The following is a 17,982-nucleotide window of genomic DNA, read 5'->3' on the forward strand; positions in this document are numbered from 1 at the left end:
TCAGTGCAGTTGGGGCTCTGTGGGTATGTTTACACAGAAGAATATAGTGCAGTGTAGGGACACTTAACCTGGTGCTAAATATATTAATTTTGGAAACATGAGATGCAAAGCAATTAGCTCACTCAGATCTCTAATGCTACAGTGAGATTGCTTGTGGTACCCGTGCTGTGTCAGGTATCTTTGCACTGAGCTACTGTCTCAAATGTCAGAATTTGCTAGCATCTTAAAATATTTGGGTTTTCCTCTGAGCCTCTGTGCTTGGGGCTTGATTGGCCTTTTTTCTTGAAAGAATTTGCAACCTGCCTCAGTGTCAACTCATTCTCTTGTGGTTCTTGTGTTTCCCCTAATTATTACAAATAATAATATTTAATTATGAATAAATTTTACAAAATGAATTGATACTGATTATCTGTCACTCCTTGGATATTTATCTTCCAGCCACAGATGAGAAAAGGAAAGATTGTACTGTTTTGAAAGGTATCCTTCGATGTCCTTGATGTCCTAGTCAACACTTCATCCCATTTCAGCAGACTAGTTGAATGTTGGTGTTGAGCCTGTTTTATCTTTCTTGGGAAGTGATTTTAGATCAGGTTTTTCAGACGTTGCATGTGAATATCTGATACAAGGTTTATCCCAAATGTGAAATGTGCTACATGAAATGAAACCTTTTTTCAGTATAATAGTGGTTATAATCCAGAAGCTTCCCACCTATGTTTCCAATTTTGCTCTTTGTGCTAGTCAAAATATACTCCTCCACCACTTTATTACTACCATTTCCCTCTAATACGTAGAGCCAAACTTGTCCCTGGTATAATACTGTATGGCCAAGTGTGTGGTGTAACCAGACATGCCCATTTCCCACATTCTCCATCTGTATTTTGCTTTTCATGGGACCCATATTATTTCATTTCTTCCTTTTGCTGTGAATATACCATTCCTGCTCTCCCCCTTATTTTCATACATTTTCAAAACCTTTTCTAAAGGTTTTCTCCCAGTAAGATAGCAAGCAACCAGCTCAGCAGTTACCCCCTGTCAGTCAACTTGCAAAGCCATAGGTCACTGAGACAAAGGTTGGTCTCTATTAATGCAGTGAGCAGAAGTATATATGTGGTGTATCCAGACTAAAACTTGCATTTTGCTAATTTTACTGGAGAAATAAGTATTTTTCTAAACTGGACTGGTCAGATTCAACACTACTTCCACTGAATGCAAACATGAGTTTTATTATGGACTCAGAGAAGAAGGGGAACATCCTGCTCAAGTATCTGAGTTTACCCCAGAAATGTTTTATTTTTTTGTGCTGTACCTGGTAGGGTTATGCCCATGGATTCTGTACTGAAAGAGGTCAACGCACACATGGTATTTTTCTGGCATTATAGCACAGGTGAATTGTACCTGGACTGCTACAGGCAGATTTACGTTTCTTTCTTTCATCTGTGCTGTGTCTTTCTAGATTGCTGTGCCTTGAATTTTTATTTCAAAATGAATTGGAGCATTTTAAGTGATATTAAACTATTCAAATAAGCATTTGTCTTTCTCTGGTCATCTAACTTCATTCTCTTCAGGGACTGAGTCTGGCCCTTTTGTCAGGAAAGGGGAGTTTTTGGACGCAGAGACTAGTCTGCCTTGACTCTGCTGGGTTGGGTTTGATCTCAGCATCTCATTGTTACCTAGTGGATGCTTTACTCCTTTTGAGCCCCTCTGATGTTTTTTTAAGTGCAGTGTAAATAAACTTGCTGTTTCTGGCCCCTGTGGAAAAAAAAAAGGGATCCTTGTTTTTTCTTCAAAACTCCCCTTATTGTTATCTCTGTTGGCTGCTATGCTTGTGTTCACTTGTGCAGCAGTCTGTCACATTGGAGACTCCTGATATTCCCCTTTCTTACTCAACCTCCTCTTACTCTCTGATCCATTTTAGTGGGTGTTTTCATACACTCTCATCTACAGGTCATTCATGCATACCACTATTTTCATTTTATTTTCCATACACCCTGTGGACACAGTAAGTCATAGTTTCCTTATTTTGCAGAAAGAAGGAACTGGATCTTCAGCAAGATTAACCATCTGACTTGTCAATACCTCTGTGACATCCCTGTTAGTTGGCTAGGGGCATCACTTTCCATTTTTAAGAAGAGTAGTGTGATCATTTAATACTGAAGTCTTCAGTTCCTCCTCTCAAGGGCATGAGAATTATGAAAGGGGGAAACTGAGGTACAGTGAAAGTAAGTGATTTTCCACTGGCTTTAGGAAGCCTATACGTGGCCTGGACTGTCTGTTTTTCAGGTCAGGGACTGTATATGGCTTCTGTGTTTGGGCAGTATGTAACAGTGTAGTGCAGCAACCATGACTAGGCCTGTAGAAATATGATTATAAAATTATTAATGATGTATATGGAATTAATGTACGTACTATTAGCTTATAACTTAAACAGGAGCCGGAGTCACAAAAGCTGGGCTTGCTGTCACCTCCTAATGGCCTCTTTGCTAGGGAGAATGCATACAGAGAAGGAATATAAGAACTGCTAGAAAGAAAGAGCAGGAAAAGTGAAGACAAATAAGAGAGGGAGCTCAGAAAGAAAATGAAGTAACTTGCCTTCCTCTTGAGGACATTCCTGTCTTCCTTTCACCCCTTCAATGAAGGAGTCTATAGACTCCTCTGCTTCCCTTGCTTGACCAGTCTGTAGTAGGTCAGCAAGCTAAGTCACATTTTGGCTTCACCAATACAAAATGACATGGCTTTCTGTCTGTTTTTGCTTGCTTTTGGTTTAGTCTGCCTCTGGTAGGTGCAGGATGGGGTTAGTGGTAGCTGTCACCTTGAAAGATGAGCGGAAATAGCCTGCTGGCTGGAATAAAATGAGAGGAGATGGTGTTTTTGGGGAATGGGTTGGCACTGGAGTGGCGGGTGCTCTTCCATGCCCCCTCCTCGCACCACCTGCGTGATGCCCCTGTTTCCACTCAGTCCTCATTACCCATAGGTGCTGATCACTCTGTTGCTCAGCCATTTGCTCCAAACTGCTCTTATGCCTTGAAAGCACGTGGGTCTCTCCTGAATAAATTTGGTTGCATACAAGGTCATGGCCTGCTCTCTGCTTAGAGCCCAGACAGGACCGCCAGCTGTGCTTAAAGTCTTTTGGGTCTTCTCTGTTTATTAGCTGTAGAATAGCTCCCTTTTAAAAGCCTTGCCTTCTTGTCTGAGCTGAATTTTCACCTTGCCTTTACGCTTTAGAAAGGCAATGAGACATCCCTAAGGTGGGACCTCAGTGTGACGGCAGCATGGATATGAAGCTTGCTGCAATCTATCCACTTGTTCATTCTTGCCTTATAGTTCAAAAACTTCATAATTGTTTGACATCCTCTGCTACTAAAATCTCTGCTTGTGCAGGAGTTGTTTCTTGTTTGGACTGCAGCAACAGGCTTTTTGCTTTGCTTCCTGCTGCTTCTTGATAGCCGGTCTTGACAAGCCCTTCAGAATTACTGCTGCTTTGTTAATTTTCTGTTTTTTCACCCCCTCCTGCTATTCTTACATTACACCAATGTTTATTTGACCACATACTGATTCAACATTTACAGTTACCAATTAGGATCAAAATATTGCTTTGACATTTACCTGAAACTCAAGGTCTTTATTGGTAAGACATCCAACTTAACGGAGTTTCTCTAACGCAAGGCACAACATCGCTCATACTCTCATTTGTTAAGGGTAAGTCCTATGATTAATGATGCCCATAAACCTTGGTGAGAAATTTGCTTACAGTGAATTGGCAAAACATAGCATCTCTGCACTAAGAGTGTTTCTGGTTATTACATCTTTTATAAAGTCCTCCCTTGTCATCATCATCATCACGCATTGGGGAAACGTTCTAATTTTAGGAGGAAGTATCATTAGGGCAAATTGAGCAAATGGCAAAGTTCCACCATTGGTAATCATTGGTAATGATCCCAGGCTTAAAATTAGCTTTTTTTTAAAACTGTTTGACATGAACTGTCTAAATTACATAGGAGACCTCTATGTCTAAGTCATTTCTTCTGCTTTCCTTCCCTCTTTTAATCTTTCCTTACCCTCTTTTTTGTTCCACTTCTTTTTCTCTTCCTTTTCTGTGTTTCCATCCTGCATGTGCTTTTCTATTGCAGTTCTGATTCACAGAGGCTTAATTTACCTCTTCTTTGTTTACCTGTTTAAATGTAGTTAGTGCTGAGAGTGAACATGGTAGAATTTAACTACAGTAATATGCCAAAGAAATATACTGATGGAGCAGTTCAAGTCTCTTCTATTTTCTCAGGCTGTTTGCAGATTTGGCCAGGTGGCTTTTATGAACACTTACAACTCACAACTGAGAGCATTAGAAAATCTTATGTTTTTAAAATTGAAATCTTCCAACTCAAGGCTGATTGAAATAAATGGTAAAACTCTCAGTAATCTTGTTAGGAGCAGCATTAATTCAGGTCAGTGTTTTTAAATGTCTCATCCTTGACTTCTACTCAGTCCCAATACTACAAACCATTATTCATGGGAGTTGTTGTTACTGGGAGGAAGAAGTTTATTGTACCATCACTCCAGAAAATGCAATACAGTGGCTTGGTCTTGATATTGCAGACTTACAGTGAGAGACACAGTCCCGAGAGCTGTGTAATGTTTCCTTGGTAGTGTGTTTTGTGTATATACAAGTGTACGTGTTGTTAACCTCTTGAGTACCTGTTCGTTGGAAGAACAGCACTGTTTGGTCCCCTTTTCCTGTTTGGTTCGGGGTCGGACACTTAGCTTGCTCCTGACCCTAAGCTCAGCTCACAACTTTGTACTTTTTCCTTACTTTGTCGTACCCAGACCCTTGCTTGCCCTCGTTAGTTATTTTTGTACCTCAGTTAGATCCCCCATTCTGCCATTTCAAAGCTAAGTATTTTAAGCTGTTCATCATAAGACATATCTACCATTCCTTGGTGTTAGTCTTCCTGATCTCCTCTTGGATCTTACCCAAAATGTGCATGTCCTCCTTTAAACTTGGTGCCTCAGCTGCAGGACACACTGTTCCAAAAAAAGGCTTGATGAGAGAAGGGCATTAAAGAGTGGTTTTATAATTTCTTTTGCTTTATGGACAGATTCACCCCCCTCTGCCTTTGAGAATTTACTTAGCTTTCATTCCAGCTGTTACATGTGGAGTGAAGAAGTACAAAGGGAAAGGACTTTACTGAATGTTTTAATTCTTCATTTCATCTGCCTGAATATTGGCTGTGCTTTAAGAGAGTTCACTTCTGAAGGACACACCAACACCACCTATTTATCTATATTAATGCTCTCTATTTCAGTTTGCAAGTAAATACCTAAGCCCAAAATATCTAATTCAAATCCAGTTAAAAGTGCAATTCCAACTTCGTTTTCCCACCTTCTACTCTCTCTCCCCATGTATCATTCAGTGCTGCTCTTAGCAATTAAAACATATTTTTTAGGGTGTATGTTTAGATGCCTTTTACAAAGACATACACATTCAAAAGAAACATGTTTCCATACCAGTTACAGTGTGGCAAAAAAAAAGTGTTAGACTGTGGTACATGGGAGAGAATCACAAGTGTTTATTTCAACAAGCCTAGAAGCGAAGGTGTCTTAGGAAAAGTGAGAATTTTCTCATATTTTCTTCACACCAATATTCTACTCAGAAGTCATACCTTGGGCAGCCTCAGCTGATTAAAAACTGCCAGGGCAACGTAAAAGGTATGGGACTCCCTGACAAGCCATAACACTGCATTATCCTATAGCTATTACAGCATAACCTATACACCCTTTGATGTGATTTTCCAAACTTATCACCAAAGTAGCTCTCTCCAAGCTGAATGTAAGATGTAAATATGCAATATCTCATTTTGCTTATGACGATCAGCATAGTCTCTTCCACTTGTTTTGATTTTTCAGAAAACAGGACAATTGTATCCATGTATTTAACTAAGAAGTAATCAGAATGGGTCTCCTAGGAGCAAAAATTTGGCTTCTGTGTTTGAAATGTTCCCATCTTTATAATTAAAAAGTTTTTCTTTGAAAAAGCAAAATTTGACCCCTGGAGAACATGCAAGAAATGAAAATGCATTTGAAAGATTCAGAGGAAGCTTTTTCTATATTTTCATGGTGCTTTTCTCCCACCTTTTGTGGTGGGAGGGAGCTTGGGAGGGGAGAGGGCAGTTAAGGAGGCTAGCTCTTTCCTCCGTTCAGAGTGTCGAAAGGGCTCCCTAGCTTCTTCAGAATTCCTTGTCCCTCAAAATGCCTTTACCAAAAAGTCTGTTTTCAATAAAAAACCCAAAACAACAAACCAATCAAAGAGATTAAAAGGCACAAAACATACAAGAATAAACTTCTTAAATTCTTTCAAAATATCTTGGGTTTAGGTCAGAAAAACGTTTGTGGTGACATGTGCTGCACTTCAGTTGGGTGGTGGGATCCTTCTGTCATGCGTGCCCACACTACAAGCAACGCTGGGCTCCCTGTGCTGCTGATGGAGGAATAGTTTGGGGGATGGATCAGTTTACCCTAGGGTGAAGGCCAGCCTTTGATCGGGTGAATCTTTCCCTAAACTAACTGTACTGAGCCAATCTCTACTGATTTTTAAGAACTGAAACAATTAGCTCACGTGGAAATGCCTGCACTGCAGATACTTAAAGTTAGACAAGGTTGTCTTGAAACAACTATGACAACAAGAAGTTACGTGCACACATTTCCACAATACAGAACAAACAAACTCCTACTATATGTTTTTGGAGCTGTTTAGAGCTACTCTCCTTTTCTGTTGCAGGAAGCAAAGAGGCCTTATTTTAACTCCCCGTGTTGTTCCTTCTTAATTTCCTATGCTTATAACTGCTGCTAATTAGACTAGAGGATGGACGTGGTCTGAGAGATTCTCCAGTCCTTCTAATAAGCCTGTTGACCAAGAAAACTAGTGGGGTCCTGGATGCCCTTTCTTTCGGGCAAAGCAGGCTGGCAGATTGTTTCCTGGCTGTCCCCGCACAGCCCAGCCGGGAAGTTAACTTTCAGTATTGGCAGCACCAAATGTTCACAACTCAGCTGCCAGGCTTCTGAAATCATGAAATTGGGTTAAAATGGAGAAGATTAAAAATAACAATCTGCAAGATTCTTTTTCATTGACTTCTGAACTAAGGGAAGGATTTGACTTGTGTTGTCAAATGTTTCTTCAGACCCAGCTTTTTGAAATACATGTGAGATTTCTACCCAACTATAGGTGGAGTTTCCAGAAGACTGCAGGCATCATGGGCCTTGGAATGAATTAGTGGAAGTTTGAAAAACAGGGAGTTATGATGATTGTGATATGCATTGGCTCAAAAAATATCTTCCCAAACAGGGAAAAGAAGCAATACAGTGTGACTTAAAGAAGTCATCAATTGACAAATCCTTTGCTAGCACGGCCAACAAATCAGAGGAAGGACCTAGTGCCCACCACATTTAATGACTACTGTAGATGTAAAATTGAAGCTTGGAGGGTTTACTTCTTGGGCTCTGCAGTTTTCCACATAAGTCTCCAGCTTTTTGCACTTGGGTTTCTGGGATTGAAATTTCCACCTTGCTCCACACATATGTATGTCGTTTATGGGCACAGATGATTACTGGCCTTCCAGTTTGGTTGGGGAGTCTGGTGTTGTTTTCAGCCAAGAACTTGTAGAGTCTATGGGAACTGAAAATTAATTGTTTCCACTAGTAAGATGATGTCTTGGTGGTCTTGGTATCTTTTTATTGGGTTTGATAAATGTGTCATAGTCACATTTCTGTGTTAAGAAAAAGGACATGAGAACTCATGCTGATAGACTTAACCTAATGAATAATATCAAATATCAACTGCCTCATTTTCTTGCTAGAGGGCTGCAGTTTAGCTGGCAGAATGGAGAGGAATTGGCAAATTGGACCGGCACCTTTAATTTCACGGATGACGGAGCAGTGAAGAGTGGCAGTGACACAGGCACCAGGTACCAACACCCGAGGGAATGACTACAGAGATATCTCTCTCTTTGTATGAACCACCAGTGTGAGCACAGGCTGTACGAAAAATGAGATATGCAGTTTGCTTTGGCTGCTCGGTACTGCTCCCCGTGGCACAGAAGATGCCAGGGGTGCCCAAGTGCTGTGCTGTTTTCGCCCTTCAAGGCCTTGGGGCCATTTTGGAATATGCCATAAGCATCCACGCAGTATGCAGGAGGGTGACTTCTGTGTCCTGGCCTCTCCTGTTTCCATTCCCCCACCAATGCTATGTGTCAATATGCCGCAGCGTGGGAGAGTAGGGCTTGGGTGGGCAGTGTCCCAACACAACACTATTGATGCACACAGAGCACACTGGAGAATCTGCCCCAAAGCTTTCTTTATAATAGAATATGTATTCTAAGAAAACACTGTTAAACTTGAAATCTTTCCAGGGCCTAGTAGGGGAAAAGTGTTCTGTCAAGATAAGAATGGAGTATTTCCTTTATTTACACTCTTTTGAAAATGAGAGAAGCACTGATGTCCCATTGCACTTTTTGTACTTATTAATTTGTAGTAGGATTCTTTTGACTGACGTGTATCTGAAGGGTCATGAAGAGCCATGTGCATACTCAGGAAACTGGCTGCAGTTGTGCCTGAAGAGCTCGGTGGCTGTTGCAGGCCAGCTGCATAAATCTGGATACAGGCATAGGGCAAATATTTGGGGTATCTTCCTAGAACCTCAGTTGTAGAGGTTAAAAATCCTGAGTCATGTGTAGTACCAAGTTCAATAAGTAGCACGGTAATCTTAGAAAGACTGTAAGTTAAAGAAAAAAAAATTAAAAGAAGCTTACATTTAATACCTATGTATAAATTACATATTTTGTTTAAAATATCGTCACAGTATATTTTGGTAACCATACGCCACTACAGCTGTGGAGCTGATAGCATTTCAAAGGCAAGCGGAAGTAGACTCTGACCTGCCAAAACTCATCTAGTCTCACTGAACCGCAGCAATGCTGCAGTTCCTGTTATGGCTCTTCGCTGTTATGTGATCCTGTAAGAGTGCTACCCGCCACTTGGCTGGTTTAACTAGTTAAGGTTCTTTATAAAAAGAACCAGCTTAAGCTGCAATTTTTTGCTCAGAGCAAGGGAAAAATGGTTCATGCTGTGCATGTATGTGTGTATCTATCTATCTGTCTGTCCGTCTGTCTGTCTGTCTGTCTATCTATCTATCTATCTATCTATCTATCTACTTTTGTTGCCTTTTTTCTGTATGCATCTATAGTTTGTATGTGCAAAGTCTTCAGTTTAGGCACTTGGCATATAAAAGAACTGAATGTGGCACAAAGACAGATATCTTCTTGAAGACATGAGAGAATTAATAAATATAGATTTCCCCCTCTAGGCACCCTTGACAGAGACAAATGAACCATCATTGATTGCAGGACGGGGAACCAAAACCCTTGACTGCAAAATACATTCTAGTTGTGAGGCACCGAATGACAGTACTATTCTCAGTTTGTTTAGACCCTTCAAAGATGAAGAGGTTCAGGATGTAAGTTTTTTTTAGACAAACAGGCTCAAACTGCACAAGTTAGGTATAAATTTCAAAGGTTGTAATATCAATAAAAGATGCAAATTTCAAAGTCTGTGTCATGTTAATGACTGTGGAGCTGAAAGATGAGGATTCTGAGTTAGGGATAAGTCTAGCTGCAACATATATTGCACATAAGTGTGTTATAGATATTATGTATCCATTTGTCTACTGTCTGAAAGCTGAGAATCCAGGAAAATAAAAAATAACTGTATAAATGTGGAGGTGAGACTGGAGGTGAAACTGTGTGGTGAATAACTGCAGAGCTATGTCATAAATTGTTTACTGTTTATCTTTGATCACCTTTCTTACTATGTTATCACGAGACATCTCCTGAGAGTCCTAATCGACACCCGACTTCAGGCTGTTGATATCAATTGAAAACAAGCCTTCTTCAATGAATAATTCTTTTGACCAAATGGAAAACATGCAGGCTACATTTTACCGGCCTGATTTTACTTGTATATATTTACAGGTCTCCGGAGAGATGTCTAAAGTGCATAAAACTAATTATATGTCAACATATGCACAGTAAATACCTTTCACTGCATGTCTCTGCAGTTTATTGTGTGTTATCACCTCCTTGTGAAAGGTTTGGTGTTTAAAAATATTAATTGAAATAGATATTAATATGCTTTTCATTAGCTTATAGCATTGATATATTTATATGCATATAGATACATGTTTATTCATACATATGTGGTATCAACCCATGTATACTCTATAACTACCCTTTATCTTTTAATCATGTAACTTAATACATGGTGTAGAGACATTGACAACTCATTCTGTAGGAGTGATTTATTAGATGAAAATGAAGGACTTCCAAAGCAAAGGCACACTGAGAGAATAAGTGCATTACAATTGCAAGACAGCCAGACTTCATGAGAGTAGTGGCCATATCAAAACCAATGAACAGTGAAGATTAAACATTGCATAAAAAGGATCAGGTAGGACACAAATGAAGAATGTCATGTTATCTGATTTCAGTAGAAACTGATTCAGACGTTAACTAATGTATGAAGTTAAAGTGTGTCTTGCAATTAGAATGTTTTTTACTGTCCAGGGGAGTTCATTACACAGTTTCAGAAAATGAGTCCTCCTCTGAGTGCAGACAGCTCCACTGTGCCAGAGTAACCAAGCTAACCAAGGCTTTTCATCCCAGTGCATAAGACGCCTCTTCAGATTGCGTAGAACCAGTCCATGGAGATAAAAGCTAATATGAGCTCGGCTCAGTATGTGGTACAACTCAGAGTGTGGATCATGTTTGTGGCATCTAATATTGCTGTGCGTAGATGCCTGACAGAAATCTCTATTTGCTGGGGCTTTTTGGGCACCAAAAGCTTCATTTCAATGCATATTGCATTGCTGCAGGTCTTCTAGGTAGCAAAGAAGTTGTGAATACTTGCAAGGAGTTAAAGTGAAACATTCAAAGGCTCCCCAAAGCCTTAGGGATGTGTACTTTCAACTAAAAGTGGACTAGATGAGCTGCAGGCTCTTTGAAACCCTCACTCAGATGCAATGTCAACCAGTTGTCAAATACTGTCTTATTTTTGGTTCTTACGTATCAGCCATGGCTGAGATTTGAGATTTCTACCTTTTGCTTTTTATCTTGTGCTAAGTATTGTAAATCTTACAACATCCTTGTGGGAAATTGGGTAAAGGGTTCTATCTGATGCTGGTTATGAGAAGTAATATATGAAACTACTTCCTAGAGCCCTGATTCCTCTGTTCTTTTAATATGTTTTGCAACTTACTGGGATTGTGAGTCTTCACGCTTAAAGCATTTTTTGTTGTCAAGAAGCTGCCTTAATGATGTGATGATCTATCTGCCATATTTGTGAGGTTATGGTGTTCTCTGCCACCTTCAGTCCATCTGAGCTGAAGATAAAGTTCGATGTAGGACTTGGCTGGTGAGACCACAGAAGCCTTTGATGGGTGAGAGGAGAGGTGAGCTTTATACTTTTGGGCCTGTCAATTTGTACACTGAATTCTCCAGTGAGACAAAATAGAATAGTCCCCAGTGGCTACAAAATAGAAAGTATAATCAATTGGATTCATCAAATACACATTTTACAAGAATGAATGTAAGGGCTTGAGCCATCAGACCTCCTTGGCCGGGACAGTAGCTGAGGATGTTCCTTAAGTCATAGTGCTGAATTTCTCATACAAAGATACTAAAATCTTAAGAGCCACAAGAAAAAAAAAAGCCATTGCTTGCAATGATAAACTAAAATGTGTTTTTTGAGATGTTACTGATGTATAAGTGTTGTCATGTGTTTTGTTATGCCTCCCAGGTGGTCATATGGATAACAACATTAGCAGCTTATTTCAATCAGGGTGATGGGAATGGGCTTTTATAAAACAGCAGTTTATTAAAAATTGGAAGAGTTCTGAAATGACATTGGTAAAATAGGACTCCCTGCAGCATACCGCACTGCTGCTTGTCAGGAGCCAATGTTGTTTTGATACAGTGACTGTGAAAGAAAAGAAGCACTAAAGTGTCCCTAAAACTAAAATTCGATATACTCTCCAGTAGATCATTCTAGGGGTGACACATTGTACAGTGGGAAAACCTCTAAATGAAGATGCATGGCAGTCTGTGTGAGAGAAGACCCAGGAGGCACGGGCGGTAATGGTGTTGGTTCAGAAGTATGGTCTGCAAGGTGGGCTTATCCCAGGTGGGTGACCAAACTGCAGGAGGTAGCCTGGACTTTGCTCTGTCATTTAGGGCTGTTTCTGCTTTAGCTCCTGCTGTTACACCCACAGCGGTTGCAGTAGAGCTGTATTGGGTAGTAGACTAAAATTTTTGAGAGGCTTGGCTTCTGAATAAGTGGGCAGATGAGAAGGGAACAACGTGGCATTGGCTGGAGTGAATGTTTGGCCAATTCACCCTGCTCATGTGGCATTGGGCAGCAGAGCCAAGCAATCCCGAATGATCTGTATGTTGAGACATGAAGACAGGAGATCAAAATCAGAATGGCAGTGAGCAGCCAGTGCCAGTTTGCCAGGAGCTTTCATAGTCGTGATGAAAAACATATCCTCAGGGTATCACAGCTATCATCTTAACTGTACAGATGTGTAAACTGTCTGAAGTCACGGGACCAGATCAAATAAGGAATCCAGAAAAAGAGCACCTCTGAGATATGAAAGATGGACACATGCGCTATTCTAAGGTTATTTGGGAGGTACATAGAGCTATCAGTGACTTGCATTTAAAGGGCAGAAATATAAAAGCCACTCCTCTTCTGTGGAAGATCAAACTTAGGAATTTAGGGCTGGTTCATGGAAGCACTTTTGGTTTTTTTTTAAAGTAAAAATCTTTAATTTGGAAGACAGGCAGGGTATCATGGGAAACTGCCCTTGTCTTGGTGGATGGACATTTCTGATGCCATCTATTATCAAAACCCAGAAAACTTACGACACTGTAAGGAGACAAATATAGCGAAACATATCAAAATATCCTAGGCATATGATCAAGAGGTTCATGACTTAATTAGCTTTTAACCTCAGCTAAATGAATCTGCTGGGAAGCATGAGTCCCTGCCTGTACAAGAATTCCAGCTCCTGAGTTTTGTTTGATTACTCTGGTTCTTCTAGAAAGAAAACCAGCCTTGAACTAAAGATGATACTTCTATCTTCAGCTTCCAGGCATTGGATGCTATTTTTCCTTGCTATACTGTATTGAAAAGCTTCCTGCCACTAGTAATTGCTTCCCGGTGCAGTGTCTCCCTACTCAGTCACCATATGTTTAGATTAAGCTTCATACGCCTCTCATACTTTTTAGAACCCAAATAATTTTTGCAGGTCCTTTTATAACTCTCGCCAGTGTCTCAAGCCCTCAAAGATGAAGTGTCAGAACTGGATGCAGTAATTCAGAAGAGCTATTACCGCATAACATGTACAAAGACGTATGACCATTCTCTCTTGCTTATATTTTCATTTTTTTACATCACACAGTTTATAGTGACACATTTTGTTCCTAGCTACAGCCACATACTGAAAGTTCATGATCAGTTAGACATCTACTAAGTAGCATTAGAGATGAAGATGGTAAAAGATTTAAACCGGTTAATGCCAGTGACATTGGCATCAGCAGGTGGTAGCCAGGAGGAATGTGAACCATCCTTTTTTGTATTTGTTGTCCCCAAGGAGGAGGTAGTCAAATAGTTTCATCAACCTGTATAAGAGAAGACTATTGCTTCTCCAGCCTCCTCCTTTGTGCCCACAGCACCTTCTCTCTCAGTTCAGTCTTTCAAGCACCATCCTGTTGTGGACAAGTCAACTCAGGCTCTCAAATGGCAGAAAAAACACATGCAGCAATATGATTTTTTGGTGCCACAGCCCCAGTGAAGTGTAAATTAATCTATGGGCATCAAACATTTCTGCTTCACTTGCCAATTCTCAGAGCAGAGGAATCTCATTTAACAGTACATCCACAGGTGTTTTCTTTTGCAAGGTGTAGTGTGAAAGGTCATTATGATTTCCGTCAACTTCAGAGGCTGCTCTTGTTCTTGGTGGTAATCGTGTGGTCTAGGCAGTGTCTGTGAGAGCAGAGCCCAAGGTCCCCATTCCTGCCTGCCACGGACTTACCTGTCAATCAGCCTCTACATCAGCTTCTTTATCTGCCAAACGGGGATCGTGCCTTCCAAGTGGGGTCAAGGTAATCTTAGGAGAATATGCCATGCGAAGTGGTAGGATGCACTCTTTGAGGGAAAAAAATCACTGTGTTGATGTCAGGCCCTTAAACCTTTTGACCAAATCTTCTGATGTTGTCACATAGAAATATTAATAGAAGCAAAGGCTAGCGGGATTTGGTCACTCACTTGCAATGGGCTCTCTGATGAAGTCAACACCTAGTTTGCTCTGCTCTGGATGAGTTTTCCAGAGTCCCTATAGCCATGCTATGCTCCACCTCAGCAGTATTCTTGCTACAAGGCTCTGAAGATCCCATGTGGGCCTTGCCAGATGAATGTGAGTCCCCGTGTGCTTTGGGGAGTGTGCTCTGGCACACTTGCAAGGTTCCTGAGCAGGGACGGTGAATCTAGACCTGAGGCTGGCCATGGATCTGCCCATACTGATGAGTGCAGGCACTGCTAATTGGACAGTTCTCTTAATAAGTATTTAGTAGAAGCCTGCAGGGCTTGGCTCATTTATTCTCATTTCTTAGTCACTGGATAATGTATATTTTTGGAAAGATCTTTGTTTTTCCTGCAGGGTAGAAGGAATCCTTCCTGTGGTAGTCTGCTCTCTTGCAGTGTAAGTGATGCAGCCTCACAGCAAACAGTGCAGAACCGGCACTGCGGGAACGAGCGAAATGGGAAGGCAGCTTGTGCAGAGGAGAACGCTCTCCTTTAAAAGATGCCTGACAATTACACTCAATTATATTTTAAAAACTTTGTTCAATATATCAGACAAATCAGTGCCTCAATCCAAGTGTCACTTGAAGGCAGTACTGAAGTCTCAGGCTTTTTAATTCATGTAGCATGATCAAGAAAAGCTTACAGAATCACTAAGGTTGGAAAAGACCTGTAAGGTCATCAAGTCCATCAAGTCCTGCTTTTGATCAAAGCAGGAGCAGCCCGACTGCAGATGATCAAAGACCTAAGAGTTAGCTGATGTACTGGGAAACCAAATCTGTCTCTCACTAGTGAGCTCAGTAAGCTGCTCAGCTGGAAGTGAGGTTGCAATGGGAGACGTGAAGGTTAGAAAAGAAGGAAGTCTTAGTTAGTCAAAAATGGAAAATTACAGAGTGAATAGCATCTCATTTCTGGGCATTCAGTACTGAGAGCCATAAAAAAATAGTTCTTTCCAAGCACCCGCAGCTTGTGTGGTGTTCAGAAACAGGATTTGATCCTGGAAAAATGTTGTAGATTTGAAAGCTACAATTGACCTGAATGGACATAGAGCCATGAGTTGTGTGTAGTGCCCAGTACCCTGGGAAAACGCAATCCCACGTGCAGTTTGTTGTGATTTGGTTGTAGTTGTGTTCCCTATTGTAAAGAATCATGAATTCTTGTGTTGGTTTTCCTGTAGACTTGTGACCTTTGAGGGATAAAAGTTATTTGGATTTCAGCAGGGGAAGCAAAGGCAATGCAGGGAGAGGACATTCTGGCAGTGACATATCAGCTTTGTTTTATGGATATGAAACATGACTGTCATTCTTGTAAAGCTGAAACACAGCCCTTTTCTGTAGCAAAAGGAGTAATGTAGTTGGGTTTGTTACTTGTTGCTAATCAAGAGCATAAATCAAAATAAACTGCGCTACACCCTTGCTTCTTAGCTGGATATCAGACTAAGGAAGATGATGGGGAGGACAGTTTCCATTTGTGCTAATTCAGCTCTCTGACAGGCAAATGTATCTTCATTCACAGGGAACTACATGGTTTAGAGTGGGAGTTAATAGGCAGAAGCAGCACTCAGAGCCCAGGGAGTGGGTGAGAGCGATGCTTCCTCTGGGAGAGTATGGGGAGCTGCTCTCCAAATGTTCCCGGCAGGACCAGACCCTGCTGAGTGGAGGAGCTGGGTTTAAAGGACTTCTGCAGGGGCTGAGGGAACCCATCTTCCTTGTGCTAGAGCCCGGTGTTGTACAAAAGCTGTATCCTGGGAAAGTACAGCGTGAAACACTTCTGTGGAAAGAGGTTGGCCAGTGCTCTAGGGAGCTGCCTCTGCTAATTTGCCTCCATCTCTGTAGCAGGAGGGAAATTGCTGTGAAGCAAATAAATAGCATGAACACTCCTGGGAGAAAGAGAAGAAAAAATTTTTTTTTTGTCTATTGACTAGATACTGTCTCAGAAATTCCCTAATGCTGTTGTAGTGTCATTAATGCTTGCAACCCAAGTGCTACAGCATCAGTAGCATTAACGCTAAGGAGGATAGCGTCTGTCTGACTGCTTCAGATGTGGTTCAGGGCTTGTGAATGACAGCCCAGATGATGATTATTCAGCAGCTCAGGCAGGATGAGTTAGTTTCAATTGAGCTCACCCCTTGGCCAGTAGCATCTTCTCCCCACTTGGTGCAGAAGACACTGCCATCGGTGTCGCGTGCCTTTGCTGCAGGAGGCACACGTCCCATCGGCAGTGTATCATCCAGCCTGTTTCATGGGTCCTCCCTCTGCACTTCCACAAGGTGCCAAATGGTGAATTCGCCACTCCCAGTGACTCTGCTGGAAAAGCTGGAGCTATTGTGAGAGTTAGTGACTCGCAAGACAGTCCTGTGCTTTTTGAAGCTGTAGGCTAATGGAATAACTCTCCTACAAATGCAATGCCGCCTCATGGATTTCCTTTCAGAAGAAGTGGTTTATTTTTTACCTAATCCTTTCCTCCTTACCCTTCTGCCTCTTTGGTAACACATCCTTTTTCATTTCTGTTTTTGGTTTGTGGATTGGGTAAACAGGCAATGATCAAAGGGAATCTCTGGGACTCAGGAAATTTCATCTCTCTTTCATAAAATGACATCTTTGTCTCCAGTGCCACAGGGTGAAGCCAGCTTTCCCCTGCTGCGGCGTTCCCACGTGATAGCATGTGCTGTTTGACATCTGAGCTGCACTTCTCTAACGCAGCAGCAAAGCCAGAAGTGCGCAGGAGAGATAAAAATGCATGTTAATCTAGATTTTTGCCATTCTTATCTGTCCTGAGGCACATACAAGATATTGAAATCCAGTGTTAGGTGAAAGGCGAGGATGAGGCTGATAGCTATTGCTATCTCCTTTACACCCAAAGAGGTAGGAGTGGTGTGTAACATGCTGACTGTTGTGTGGGTATGTATATCTGCCTCTAACTATTGTTTAGAACATGCACATTCAGGGTCCCAGTCTTGTCTGACTCAAAGAACCAAAGTAAAGAATGGATACTGCAAAATACAGTAAGAAAAATGAGTATTGCAGGAGGACCAAAAAGTTATCTGGACTGGGAGCCAGAGGGGACTCCTTCACCCCTGTAAAATTCTGTGACCAGCAAGAAGTCCTATGGTATTGGCTCCACAGAGAGAAATTTCAGTTTAGTTTTGGAAATTTATCTGGAGTACCTCCGTGCAGGGCTTTGGCCTGGTGCAACCAGGTGAACTCTTAATCCCATTTCAGTTGGAGCAGCTTTCAAAATACACAAGTTGCTCAGCTTCAGCTCAACAAGCCAAACATGCAGGAGATGTGCCAGTGCAATGGATTTCAGCTACTCTTCAGCAAAGGCTGAATGTCCAGGTGAACGATTGAGTTGGAAGGAGAGCCTAAGCCTTTTGGTGAGAGACCACATGAAGATTCATGTTACATGAACTTTATCTCCCTTCTGGAGACTGAGGAAGTCTTTTCCCAGATTTGTCACTGATTACAGAGTGCTTTAAATATATAATTTCCTCTACTAAACTCATAAAACTATATTTGTTGCCTTGAAGACTATGCAAACACATTTCCAGATAGTCACATTTTTAAAGATTACTGAGCTATTGTT

General features: G+C 41.3%; 1 protein-coding gene across 3 annotated transcripts in view; it reads left to right on the plus strand.

Moving 5' to 3' along the window:
• Positions 1 to 17,982, plus strand: part of ST8SIA5 (ST8 alpha-N-acetyl-neuraminide alpha-2,8-sialyltransferase 5) — a 40,548-nt gene that overhangs the window by 7,310 nt on the left and 15,256 nt on the right. The window contains exon 2 of one of the 3 annotated variants that reach the window (XM_059834119.1): positions 7,845 to 7,952. The exons of the other annotated variants lie outside the window; for them this stretch is intronic. Coding sequence (XP_059690102.1) covers positions 7,845 to 7,952 — 108 coding nt within the window. The remainder of the gene's footprint in view (positions 1 to 7,844; positions 7,953 to 17,982) is intronic. 3 annotated transcript variants of the gene reach the window in all.

Source organism: Gavia stellata, chromosome Z (genome assembly GCF_030936135.1).
Source record: "Gavia stellata isolate bGavSte3 chromosome Z, bGavSte3.hap2, whole genome shotgun sequence".
Classification (NCBI taxonomy): domain Eukaryota; kingdom Metazoa; phylum Chordata; class Aves; order Gaviiformes; family Gaviidae; genus Gavia; species Gavia stellata.